Source organism: Gracilinanus agilis, chromosome 2 (genome assembly GCF_016433145.1).
Source record: "Gracilinanus agilis isolate LMUSP501 chromosome 2, AgileGrace, whole genome shotgun sequence".
NCBI lineage: Eukaryota > Metazoa > Chordata > Mammalia > Didelphimorphia > Didelphidae > Gracilinanus > Gracilinanus agilis.
In genome coordinates, this window is record NC_058131.1 from 643,212,070 (window position 1) to 643,223,951 (window position 11,882).

At 43.4% G+C, this 11,882-nt stretch overlaps 2 protein-coding genes across 4 annotated transcripts in view; both read left to right on the forward strand.

The window, feature by feature from the left end:
- The window catches only part of EXOC6 (exocyst complex component 6), a 186,275-nt gene extending 184,913 nt beyond the window's left edge, over nt 1–1,362 (forward strand). For all 3 annotated transcript variants that reach the window (XM_044665685.1, XM_044665686.1, XM_044665687.1), the window contains one exon: nt 89–1,362. In XM_044665685.1, coding sequence (XP_044521620.1) covers nt 89–221 — 133 coding nt within the window. In that variant the 3' untranslated portion in view covers nt 222–1,362. The remainder of the gene's footprint in view (nt 1–88) is intronic.
- Nucleotides 1,363–3,367: 2,005 nt separating this feature from the next.
- LOC123236328 (cytochrome P450 26C1) overlaps nt 3,368–11,882 on the forward strand; it is a 15,300-nt gene continuing 6,785 nt past the window's right edge. Inside the window, exons 1-4 of the mRNA XM_044662631.1 lie at nt 3,368–3,847; nt 4,167–4,391; nt 4,675–4,950; nt 8,315–8,470. Coding sequence (XP_044518566.1) covers nt 3,644–3,847; nt 4,167–4,391; nt 4,675–4,950; nt 8,315–8,470 — 861 coding nt within the window. The 5' untranslated portion in view covers nt 3,368–3,643. The remainder of the gene's footprint in view (nt 3,848–4,166; nt 4,392–4,674; nt 4,951–8,314; nt 8,471–11,882) is intronic.

Here is an 11,882-nt window from a genome sequence, read left to right on the forward strand (position 1 = left end):
TTGACTCAGCTCTGAAAAATGTTTTCATTCGAACTAGAATAATTTTTAATTGCCTTTTTTTCCCCACAAAAAAATTTATGTTTTCCAGGATGAAGGATACCAGCAAAAAGAACAATATATTTGCTCAATTCAGGAAGAATGATCGAGACAAGCAGAAGCTAATAGAGACAGTTGTGAGACAGCTGAGAAGTTTAGTCAATGGTATGTCACAGCATACATAAAAGTTATAGCACTTGTCCCCGTTGGTGCCAATTAGCCCATACTTTTACTTTACAAGCACTGGTCATGTTTTGGACATTTCGCTTTACTAATTACAGATATACTGCAGAAAAAGGATATTGATGAAGGCTTAAACGAGAAGACTGTAATAACTATTATTTGTATGTATTTTTAAATAATTGAATACTATTTTATATATGGTAAATTGTACATTGATGACTTTTTTCATCATCAAGAAAAGTTATAACTGTAAAATATAAAATCAGGTTAGTCAAATTGTACATGAAGCAAATGAATTGTAAATATGTTTTTCAAAATATATAGCCCTTCTTGCAAGTATTTTTCTCTAGTTACATTTGAGTAACTTGTTTTTCATCAGTGCCTGGTTTCTAAATACAGTAACAGATAATGCCTGGTAGTAAAGTATTTCATTGTCATTTTATGACTTTTAGTTTTATTTTCACCATTGTATGTTTTAAGATGGCAAAACTTTCTAACTGGGCTGTTCATAAGGAAAACTAGAGAAATCTTTAAAGCTACCTGAAACCAAACTTGATATTTATTCAGAGTAAGAATGTATACTTCTCTGTTCTACTTGGGTGGTTCCATTTAATAGTATTTGAAAGTGAAGAATAATTTTTGGGCTCTCTAAATTGTTTGAACTCTCTAAAGATGCATTTTTGTTTCTGTTCCTCAGGGTTAATATTTCTAACTATACTATTTATAGCCAATCCTACTCTAGGGTTTTTGGTAGAATTTAAAAGAAAGGATAAGAACTAAGAATCTAATCTGCAGCCTCTGCTGGTATGAATATGTTTGCACATAAAATAGTCACCACTGTGATCTCAGCAATGTATTCTCCCTATGGGAACAGAAAAAGTACAAGCCAAATGAACTATGGAAAACATAAAAAAGAATGTACATTTTCCTCTCTTTGTTATCCATGGTCCAATGTAAATCTTATCCTTATTTTTGGAGAATTAGAATGTTTCTTGCATTTCTTATCATGTTATATAATCGCCTTTGCATTTTTTTCTGGATTTGTGCTTATAAGAAACTCATACTTGACCCTGTAAAATGTCTGTACAATCAATTTCTTGATTTTGTGATGAAATATTAAAATGTTGAACAAGTTGTTGAAAACTTGTGGTTGTTGCCATTCACTGCTTTCTGAAATATTTACATTTATAAAGATAGTTGATGGTGAATTCAACAAATGCCTTCTTTTTTCTTTGATATCCAAAAATAATGCTCCCTCTCCAGAAGTTGTATGAGGATGAAGTTGGGATCAATCTCAAAGAAATAGGCTTTTCTTCTCTTACTTATCTCCTACTCTAAAGTATGGTCCAAAAAATAATTTGTATCACAGAGAACTAATATGTTGGGAAATCCCAGTATGCAATAGAGTAACACTCTGGGGTTGGAAGTAGCAACAAAAGACAAAAGAGAAGCGACAACACTGATTCAGGTTCTTCTCTGGCTTCCCCTGCCCAGAAATCCAGGGCAGAAGTTGAGCACAGATGGTTCTAATGAATATCTCAGGCGCTTCTCCTACCAGTGTAGCAGCATAGCAAACCTGTCCCAAATTTGAGACAAAGAGACCCTGGATTTGGTTCAGAGCTGAGGCTTGACTGGTATGTACATCACTTAATTATCCTGTTAGTGTTCTAGACCCTGCTGACCATTGAAAGTGTCTTGTCTCTATCCTGATGGGTTGTGTGGGTATTCATAGGGATCTTAAAGGCTCTCAAGAAAAGAGGCCCTGGAGTCTCTACTGCTTCTTTAAGGGCAGACAAGAAGGACAAGAAATAACCAAATGTAGGATGAGAATTCCTCCTTGTCTCAAACTGAAGTATCTTGGGGAGCTACCAAGTACCTGGAGAGCTACCAAGGGAGCTCCCTGAAATTTCACAGTTTGCAGAAAGAGATCCTAAATGAGGAACAAATGAACAATACCATCAGAACACCAGGAGCAGGTTCTCCAAAGAGGGGAACCAGGGGTACCCAGCCACCTGGCCTCCTATTTTTTTAATCATCTCTTTATTTCTTTTTTTTAAATTAATTTATTTAGAATAGTTTCCCATGGTTACATGATTCATGTTCTTTCCCTCCCCACCTGTGAGCTGACAAGCAATTCCACTGGGTTATACATGTATCATTGCTCAAAACCTATTTCCATATTACTAATATTTTCAATAGAGCGATCATTTAAAGTCAAAATTTTCAATCCTATATCCATTGAACCACTTGATCGATCATATATTTTTCTTCTGCATTTCTACTCCCACAGCACGAGATATTTGAGCAATATCCTAGATTGCCTACTCCCCAAATCTCAGGGTCAGGCCAGAGCCAGAGCCCTCTTTGCCCAGGACTGGGTTTGACTGAGGCTGTAGGATACAGGAAGCTCCAAGCGATCTGGGAAGCCAGGAATTCCCTTCTTAGGGGATAACGGGACTCCTTCCTTCTCTCCCCCACCCGCCTTGACTCACATGGTGGGTGGCTGGAGTGATCTAGAGTCAGAAAAGCTCCACCCTGCCAGGAAAGTCAAACTGCCAATCTGCTGTTCTTGATTACCTGATTACGCAGGGAGGCGCCTATGGGGCCCCTGCGTGGGAGCTGTCACAAAAGCCTTCTATGTATTTTTTCATCCATAAATACACCCATTTCCGCTGCCTCTAGTCACTATACCTTGCAAGCTCCTTAAATATACAGAAAGTCAGCATCTGTGAGGGTGAATGGGGTAGTAAGGAACAATCAGTTATGGTTAACCTGCATGAGAAAGGAGGGGCGGGGAGCACTTATTCTGGTGGACATTTGGGGACCTGAAGGCTTGTCCCTGGCAGACGGGTGAGTGTTGTCTCTTTTGTTAATGCCTTTTGCTTGGAGTCAGGTGAATCTCATCTGCCCTTTCTGAGCTTTGACTTCCATCCTGCTGATAACTTCTGGATAACTTCTGCCACCTTATTTTCCGCAAGGTTGGAGATTTGAGGTTAGGTCCGGGTGGGTGGGAAAGGCAGTAATAATAGCCTCTCCTCCTCCCCAGAGGAGGGTCTTGGGACCTTTCCTTTTGTGACTTTCACTGCTAGGGGTGCAGGGCAGGTTATGGTGGGTGGCTTCCTCTTCCAGTGAGAGCACCTGTGAAAAGAAAGGAAATAGGCCAAAACTTGGGGGAATGTGGTTGGTTCTGACAGGCTGCAAGAGACCCTTCACAAGGGGCTGCCGCCTCAGCCTTGCACAGGGTCCCTTAAAGACAGATCACATCTGGGAAGGGCTCTTTGCATAGACTCTTTGGCCTCCTGGGTTCCCTGAGGACCAATGCCGGACCTCTCCCTCTGCTCCAAGGGGCTCCTGTTCCTTTGCACACTATCGTCTGGCTTCTGGGATCCTGCCTCACCTGTCTCCTTAGACCTGGAGGCAGAAAATGTTCCCTCTGGAGATGAACAGTCTATCAGTGGCGGAAGCAGCACTGACCACCATACTATCCCTGGGGCTGCTGCTCAGCGTGGCCCAACACCTCTGGACCTGGCGCTGGACTTTGAGCAGAGACCGGGCATGCGCTCTGCCCCTTCCCAAGGGCTCCATGGGCTGGCCCTTTTTCGGAGAGACGCTGCACTGGCTGGTTCAGGTGAGTAGGCTTTTCCTTGGGAAGCCCCCTTTCTGTTCTGTGCACGTTCCTCTTCGGACTCTCTCTCTCCAGCCTCCCCAAAGTAAGCTGCAGTTTCCCTTCCCCAGCCCACGGGCTCTGGCGATCAGAAGTCGGAATCTCTTCTAACCAGCGTCCCTCCTTCCTCACCCAGAAGAACCTTTCCGCGCAGCACTAACCTCCCAATCTAGAGCCCGAGGCAAGGTCTGAGGGGCTCCCATCCTAGCGGTAGACCTCTCCTGCCGCCCCCAACCCTCTCGCCTCCCCGAAGCTCTTTGTTCCCTTCGCTTCCCGATCATAGGGCTCCAGGTTCCACAGCTCTCGTAGGGAGCGCTATGGGACGGTATTCAAAACGCACCTGCTAGGCAAGCCATTGATCCGCGTGAGCGGCGCCCAGAACGTACGCACCCTCCTCCTGGGCGAGCACCGCCTGGTGAGCAGCCAGTGGCCCCAGAGCGCGCGCATCCTGCTGGGCTCTCACACGCTTCTGGGGGCAGTCGGGGAGCCCCACCGGCAGCGGCGCAAGGTGAGAGCCAGAGCGTCCATTCGGGGAGGCAGGCCGAGGGGAAACCGGATCTTTAGATCTGGAAGTCACGCATGATAGTTCTGTCCCTGGCCAAGCATCTTCAGGCAGTTCCCCTGGTTTCGCGTAAACGCGAAGGAGTTTGGCTAACTAAAGAGGGAGTGAGAGGCAAGATTGAGGGAGGGCCGCTGCGGCCGCGGTGGAGACCTGGGGAGGGAAGGCTTCCTTTGGCAGCTCCAGCCCTAGGGCCCGCGGACGGACTCGGAGCTGGCGCGTTCCGCTACAGATTCTGGCCCGAGTATTCAGCCGTGCGGCGCTAGAAAGCTACATGCCGCGCATCCAGGCCACGCTGCGGCGGGAACTTTGGACTTGGTGCGGGGTCCCGGGACCGATCTCGGTGTACTCGGCCGCTAAGGCTTTGACCTTTCGCATCGCCACGCGGATCCTGTTGGGTCTTCGCCTGGAAGAAAGCGAATGCAATGAGCTGGCCAAGACGTTCGAGCAACTCATGGAAAACCTCTTTTCCCTGCCTCTGGACGTGCCCTTCAGCGGACTGCGCAAGGTACCGCGCCCTCCTCCTCTTGGGCTAGTTCAGGGACCCCACGGCTGCCGGCTTTGGGAAAGACTGGGGAGGGGGGGCGGCAGCTGTAGCAAAGCCCAAGCCCCCACCGCCGGGACTGGAGAAAGCACGAGCTCAAGTTCCACGGGGAGGACTAGGAGAGAGAGAGAGAGAGAGAGCGGGGTCTTCCCTTATCCCTTCCTCGGGCTTGAACCTGGGAGCCCTCTGGCCATTCCCCTACTGCCTTTGGGGAAGTCTTTTCCAGCTCCAAATGGGTCATTTGGGGAAGGCAAAAAAACAAAACAAAACTGTGGTCTTGGAATGAGTAAGCCCTTCAAACTCTGCAGCACTTTTTTTTCTCCCTGTCTCAGTCCCTTCGCCTGTGAAGTGAGATGATAGTAAGCATCATAACTGAGCAAAACTGTAAAGCACTTTGAAGACACTAGGGCTATATAAGCATTATTTATTGTTATTTTAAGAACTATTCCTAGCTGTGTGACCCTGGGCAAGTCACTTAACCCTCATTGCCTAGCCCTTACTGCTCTTCTGCCTTAGAACCAATACACAGTATTGAATCTAAGACAGAAAGTAAGGGTTTATTAAAACAACAACAACAAAACTAGATCTATGATCTCAGAGGAGAAACTGTCATCTGACTGGAAAACATTCCCAGGTACAGGAATTTCTGACAAGCTAGATCTCTTTACCAGCGATTTCTGGGAATGAACTCTTTGCCCATAAATGATCTATAGTTGGCTTCTCCTGCCAGCCCCAGCAGGGAGATTTCCTCCCATCTCTCCTGGCTTGGGAGGAGCTGGGGAGCAATTCCCCAGTCCTCAAACAACCCAAAGTAGCTATTGTGAAGACCTCTGGCCTTAGGTAGCTGAGCAGAGCTCAGGGGGTCTCAGGGTAGCTGAACCTCTAAACCCAGACCTGGTCTTTTGGTTGGCCGGTCTCCAGTTAAGAACTATATAAAAACATCTGGTCCCCTACCAATGCAGAGCACAATAAACTCCTTTCTATCTCTACCACTCTCTCCTATTCACCTTTGCTGACTAAATCACCTGATGAAAAGTTAAACTGATTTTCTGAGATGACTTTTTAGACTCCTAACTCCTACTGTGGGAACTGGCCTGTTTTCTAGTTAGGATGGAAAGATAGCAATAAAAGCAGGCTCTATAGAGAGTCCTTTAAGATTTGTAAAATACGTTATAAAGGTTACCTCAATTGAGCTTAAAGACAGCTTTCTGAAGTAGATAGTACATGTGTTATTCTCCCCATTTCACAGAGGAATAAACAGGTTTAGATTAGTTTAAGTGCCTTATCTATTGTCACATGTTGGTACATGTCAAGATTGGGATTGATTTTTTTATTTAAATATTTTATTTTTTTAGAAAAATATTCCATGGTTACATGATTCATGTTTTTACTTTCCCCTTCACCCCCTTTCAACGCCCCCCCCATATCCAATGTGCATTTCTACTGGTTTTAACATGTGTCATCAATCAAGACTTATTTATACATTATTGATAGTTGCATTGGTGTGGTTGTTTCAAGTCTACATCCCCAACCATGTCCACATCAACCTATGTGTTCAAGCAGTTCTTTTTCTTCTATATTTCCACTCCTGTAGTTCTTCCTCTGAATGTGGGTAGCGTTCTTTTCCATAAATCCCTCAGAATTGTCCTGGGTCATTGCATTGCTGCTAGTACAGAAGTCCATTACATTTGATTTTACCACAGTTGTATCAGCCTCTGTGTACAATGTTCTTCTGGCTCTGCTCCTTTCACTCTGCATCAATTCCTGGAGGTCTTTCCAGTTCACATGGAATTCCTACAGTTTATTATTCCTTTGAGCACAATAGTATTCCATCACCAGCATATACCACAGTTTGTTCAGCCATTCCCCAATTGAAGGGCAAACCCTCATTTTCTAGTTTTTTGCCACCACAAAAAGTACGGCTATAAATATTTTTGTACAAGTCTTTTTATCCATGATCTCTTTGGGGTACAAACCCAGCAATACTATGGCTGGATCAAAGGGCAGGCAGTCTTTTGGCTTTCTTTGGGCATAGTTCCAAATTGCCATCCAGAATGGTTGGATCAGTTTACAACTCCACCAGCAATGCATTAATGTCCCAATTTTGTCACATCCCCTCCAACATTCATTACTCTCCCCTGCTATCATTTTAGCTAATCTGCTAGGTGTGAGGTGGTACCTCAGAGTTTTGATTTGCATTTCTCTAGTTATTAGAGGTTTAGAACACTTTCTCATGTGCTTATTGATAGTTTTAATTTCTTTATCTGAAAATTGCCTATTCATGTCCCTTGCCCATTTATCAATTGGGGAATGGCTTGATTTTTTTATACAATTGATTTAGCTCCTTGTATATTTGAGTAATTAGACCTCTGTCAGAGTTTTTTGTTATAAAGATTTTTTCCCAGTTTGTTGTTTCCCTTCTGATTTTGGTTGCATTGTTTTTGTTTGTACAAACCCTTTTTAATTTAATATAATCAAAATTATTTATTTTACATTTTGTAATTTTTTCTAACTCTTCAGGATTGAGATTGAGACCCTGCTCTTCCTAGCTCTAAATCTAGCAGTACTGTTCTTCTAGGCTATCCTTCTTTCTTTCATAATTATAAATCTCATGATCAGAATTCTCTTTATCTTTACCTAAATTCTGCCACATACTTTACTTTTGGTCACTTTCCTTCCTGTTTTATTGTCATTCCCCCTAGCTGCTAGAGGGACCCCTCCCCACAAAGCAGGATACCATCTTCCTTATCCACAAGACCCTCTAGTGTTTTTGATGTACAAAACTCAGGATTTCCTTCCATTCTTCAAATTGGGATCCACATAAGCATCTGGATTTCTGTTAACATCAGGACCTAGTATGGTATCTTTTTATCCATTCTTATTTTAAAAGCCAGAGAAGAGGTGCAATTTAGAGGGGGCTCTTTGTATGGACAGGTATGGGATCAGAAGAGATTTTTATGAAAGAGAAGTCCTTTGGGACATTTCTACCAGGGCTCACCCCCCCCCCCCATTTGCTTCCCTCTTCCTTCTGCTTTCCTAGCATTGTTTGAAATCTTGGTGTCAATTCTTTATCCCAGATTTCCCTGGGGGTCACCAGGGTCTAAGGTCTGAGGGGTTAGAGGCAGGCCCAGGGCCTCTAATTCAGAAATGAAAGAAGAGTTGGGGAAGAAAGAAACCTGGGGATTTCTTTTCCCCTGGGAAAGAAAGCTATGGGATAGTTACCAAAACCAGAAAGCTGATCCAAAAGGACCAGGCATGGAGAGTGGGTAGGTTAGATCCTGCCAAGACAAAGGAGGAAGGACTTCCCTGTGTACCTCCCTTGCCTTAGGGGATTCGAGCCAGGGACCTGCTACATGAGCACATGGAGAAAGCCATTCTGGAGAAATTGCAGAGGAGTGAGCCTGGAGGACAAAAGGATGCTCTGGATTTCATCATCAACAGTGCCAGAGAACAAGGCTGGGAACTCACCATGCAGGAACTGAAGGTACTGGTCCAACTCCAGAGTACCAAATCCAGAGATTGAGGAAGGAAGGGGAGGCGAGGGAGATGAGAGATCATCTAGATGTCAGGCATGGGTAGAGAGCCCAAGAGACCAACCATAGTGACTCTAGAACAGACCTCCCCTCAGGGCATCCCACACTGAAAACACCACAAGAATACCCAGTAGATCTTGGGAAGTCCAGAACTGCCTTATCCAGACAGCCCTTGAAATTTCCATGGTTATGTCTTCATTCTATACCAGGAAGTACCTAGTTCCCCAAAGTCCTTTTCAGGGGCATCATATACCCTCTGTCCCAAGAATCCTTTCTGATTAGGGGAATCTTTCTGTAAGGATAATCAGAGCCTTTCTGGCCCTGAAACTTGGAAGCAAAGAAAGAACCTAGACCAAAAACTTGTGTTTCTTAGATAAACTCCCCCACACAGATGACATAGAATGTGGAGTCACTCCAGTGAAAAGTTCTCAATTCTGAGCAATACCATTAGGACAGTGCTTTACTGAATAAAATAGAAAATATTTTCACATATTTTCATTTGATTCTCATAATAAAACTGAAAGTTCTACTGGATAGTTATTCTTCCCATTTTACAGATGAGAAAACTGCTTACATTACACACCCAGAAAATATGCATTTGGTTGTCAGAATTCAGTTCAATTGAGCAAGTATGTCTCCTTTGAAAGGTGAGGACTTGGCATTTATGATCTCTAAGGTCTCATCTAGCTGTGAGTTTCTGAGTATGATTTACACAAATTAACAGCTAGTAAGTATTAAAACTGGGATACAAATGCAGAGATTCTGCCAAGTCCTGTCTTCTTTGTCTTGTAACTCAATGCCTCTAAAAGGAAGTGGTAATAACCACTTCTAATCCCATCACCAACATTCAAAGGAACTGACTTAGCTGGAAGGGGCCTGAGAGATCATCCTGGGAAACCTTTGCTCCCATCCAATTCCATCCTAGGGTATATAAAGTACTGGGTTAGATGCCAGGAGATACAAAGACAAAAAAGAGATAATCCTTGCCCCCTAGGAGCATGTATTCTGCGGAGGAAGAAAAAACAGGTATTCAGATAAATAAATATCAAACACAGAAAAAATAAATACAAGGTAATTTCAGGGATTAGAGAGCATCCTAAACCTGGGGAAGGTCAGGAAAGGGCTCTCCTGATCCAGAAGTCTGAGGAATGAGGATGTTCCATACAAAGGCAGAGAAGGCTCATGGAATGCCATATGTGGGGACAAGCATGTGGGTGTTTGCCTTGAAGGTGGTGGATATGAGAGGAAGAATTATGAAATGATTACATTGGTTGGAGCCAGATTGTGAAGGGCTCTTTGTTGTTGTTGTTTTGTTTTAAACCCTTATCTTCCATCTTAGAATCATTACTGTGTATTGGTTCCAAGGCAGAAGAGTGGTAAGGGCTAGGCAATGGAGGTTAAGTGACTTGCCCAGGATCACACAGCTGGGAAGTGTCTGAGGCCGGATTTGAACCTAGGACCTCCCATCTCTAGGCCTGGCTCTTAATCCACTGAGCCACCCAGGTGCCCCCTGTTGTTGTTGTTGTTGTTGTTGTTGTTGTTGTTGTTGTTGTTGTTGTTGTTGTTGTTTTTAACCCATACCTTCTGTTTTAGGATTGATACTGAATATCATTTCCAAAGCAGAAGAGCATCAAAGTTGAGGCAATTGGGGTTAAGTGACTTGCTCAGGGTCACACATCTAGGAACTGTCTGAGATCATATTTGCATCTAGGACCTCCTATCTCTAGGCCTGGTGCTCTATCCACTGAGCCACCTAGCTGCCTCTTGAAGGGCTTTTAATATCACACACAGGTGTTTTTCTTTTATGTATTGTTTTATTATTTTACTAGTTCTTACAATAGTCTTGAGATATGAGCAAAGCCTACATCTCTTTTTCCATAAGAAACTAGGACTTGGAGAGGGGAGATGTGTCTTTTCCCAGGTTGTACAAGTTGGGTGGCAGAGACAAAAAATCAACTGAGGTCTTTTAAAACTGGGTCTCATGCCTTTCCCACTGTATTGTGCCACTGGGAATGCAGAAATCAGGCTAAATAGTCCAGGTGGAAAGTAGGTTCCTCAAAAGGAAGGACCATTTTATTTTTATCTTTGTATCCCTAGCACAAAACAGTTCTTGACACTTGATGAATTCTTGATTAACTCCAAGGCATACCATAAATTGACTTTTAAAAATTCCTGACATTTTCCCATTTTTAAAATATTTGACTCAACAGAATTTTTTTAATCTAGTTTGTTAGTTGGATTTTGACTGTAATATTTGGTTTTATTCCCCCTGAAGATTTCAGGCTCCTTGAAGGCAGGTATATTGCTTTATTGCTTTTTTGTCTTTGTGCCCCACAGCACAAATAAATTTAATGTCTGTAACCCTGGGCAAGTCACTTAATCCCAGATGCCTAGGCCTTCCCAGTCTTCTGCCTTTAAACCAATACTTACTTGGTATAGATTCTAAGATGGAAAAAAAAACCCCAAAATAAATTTAATGAGTTGATGGACTGAGGTCTTACTGTATTGTACCTGGAATTTTGCTTGTTCTCATGAGGCTAAAACATTGCAAATTTCTTAGATGGACTTTTCGATATGTAGAAGGTTTGTTTGGTTGATTTTATTCTTGCAATTCAAAAACTGATGACCGTGGCCAAGGCACTGTATCCATAGATATTCAAAGGTAATGCTGGGTACTATATGTGGAGATACACAAAATTCAAGTAAGACTACAAACTGTGCCTTCAAGATGCAAACTGCTGAAGGTGTTATCCAGGACAGTTACATAAAAGTAATTGTTTTATTTCAAAGCTTTTTTACTCCACAAAATGCAGCAACTTCATTTCACAAAAGATTTTTTTCCAACATCACACTGGTAGTAAATGGCATAACTTCAAATCCATGTTTATCTCCTGTAGCACACAGAGCCCAGTAACAGATCAATAAGTCATTGTTACGTACCTGCTGTTTGCTAGACACTGTGCTAGCTTATTGTCTGTCTGGGAAAATCTCCTTTCTTCCATCCCTCTTTGTTCAACTTATCTAGAATTATCCTTGCCTCTCTGAACCTTTCTTTCCTACCCTCTTAATTTGCCTTTACTCCATTTGTATTGAGAGAGGGAACCCTTTTTTATAGATGAGGAAACCAAGAGCCAGAGAAGTGAAATTTTTTTGCTGAGTGCTTTCTTTCTCTGTCTTCTCTCCAACTCTGTCTCTCTCCTCTCTCTCTCCCCACCTCCCCATCTCCCCCTGTCCTCCCTTCCTCCCTTCCATCCTCCCTCCCTTCCTTCCTTCTCTCTCTCTCTCTCTCTCTCTCCCTCCCTCCCTCTCTCCCTCCCTCCCTCCCTCCCTCTCTCTGTCTCTCCCTCCCTCCCTCCCTCTCTC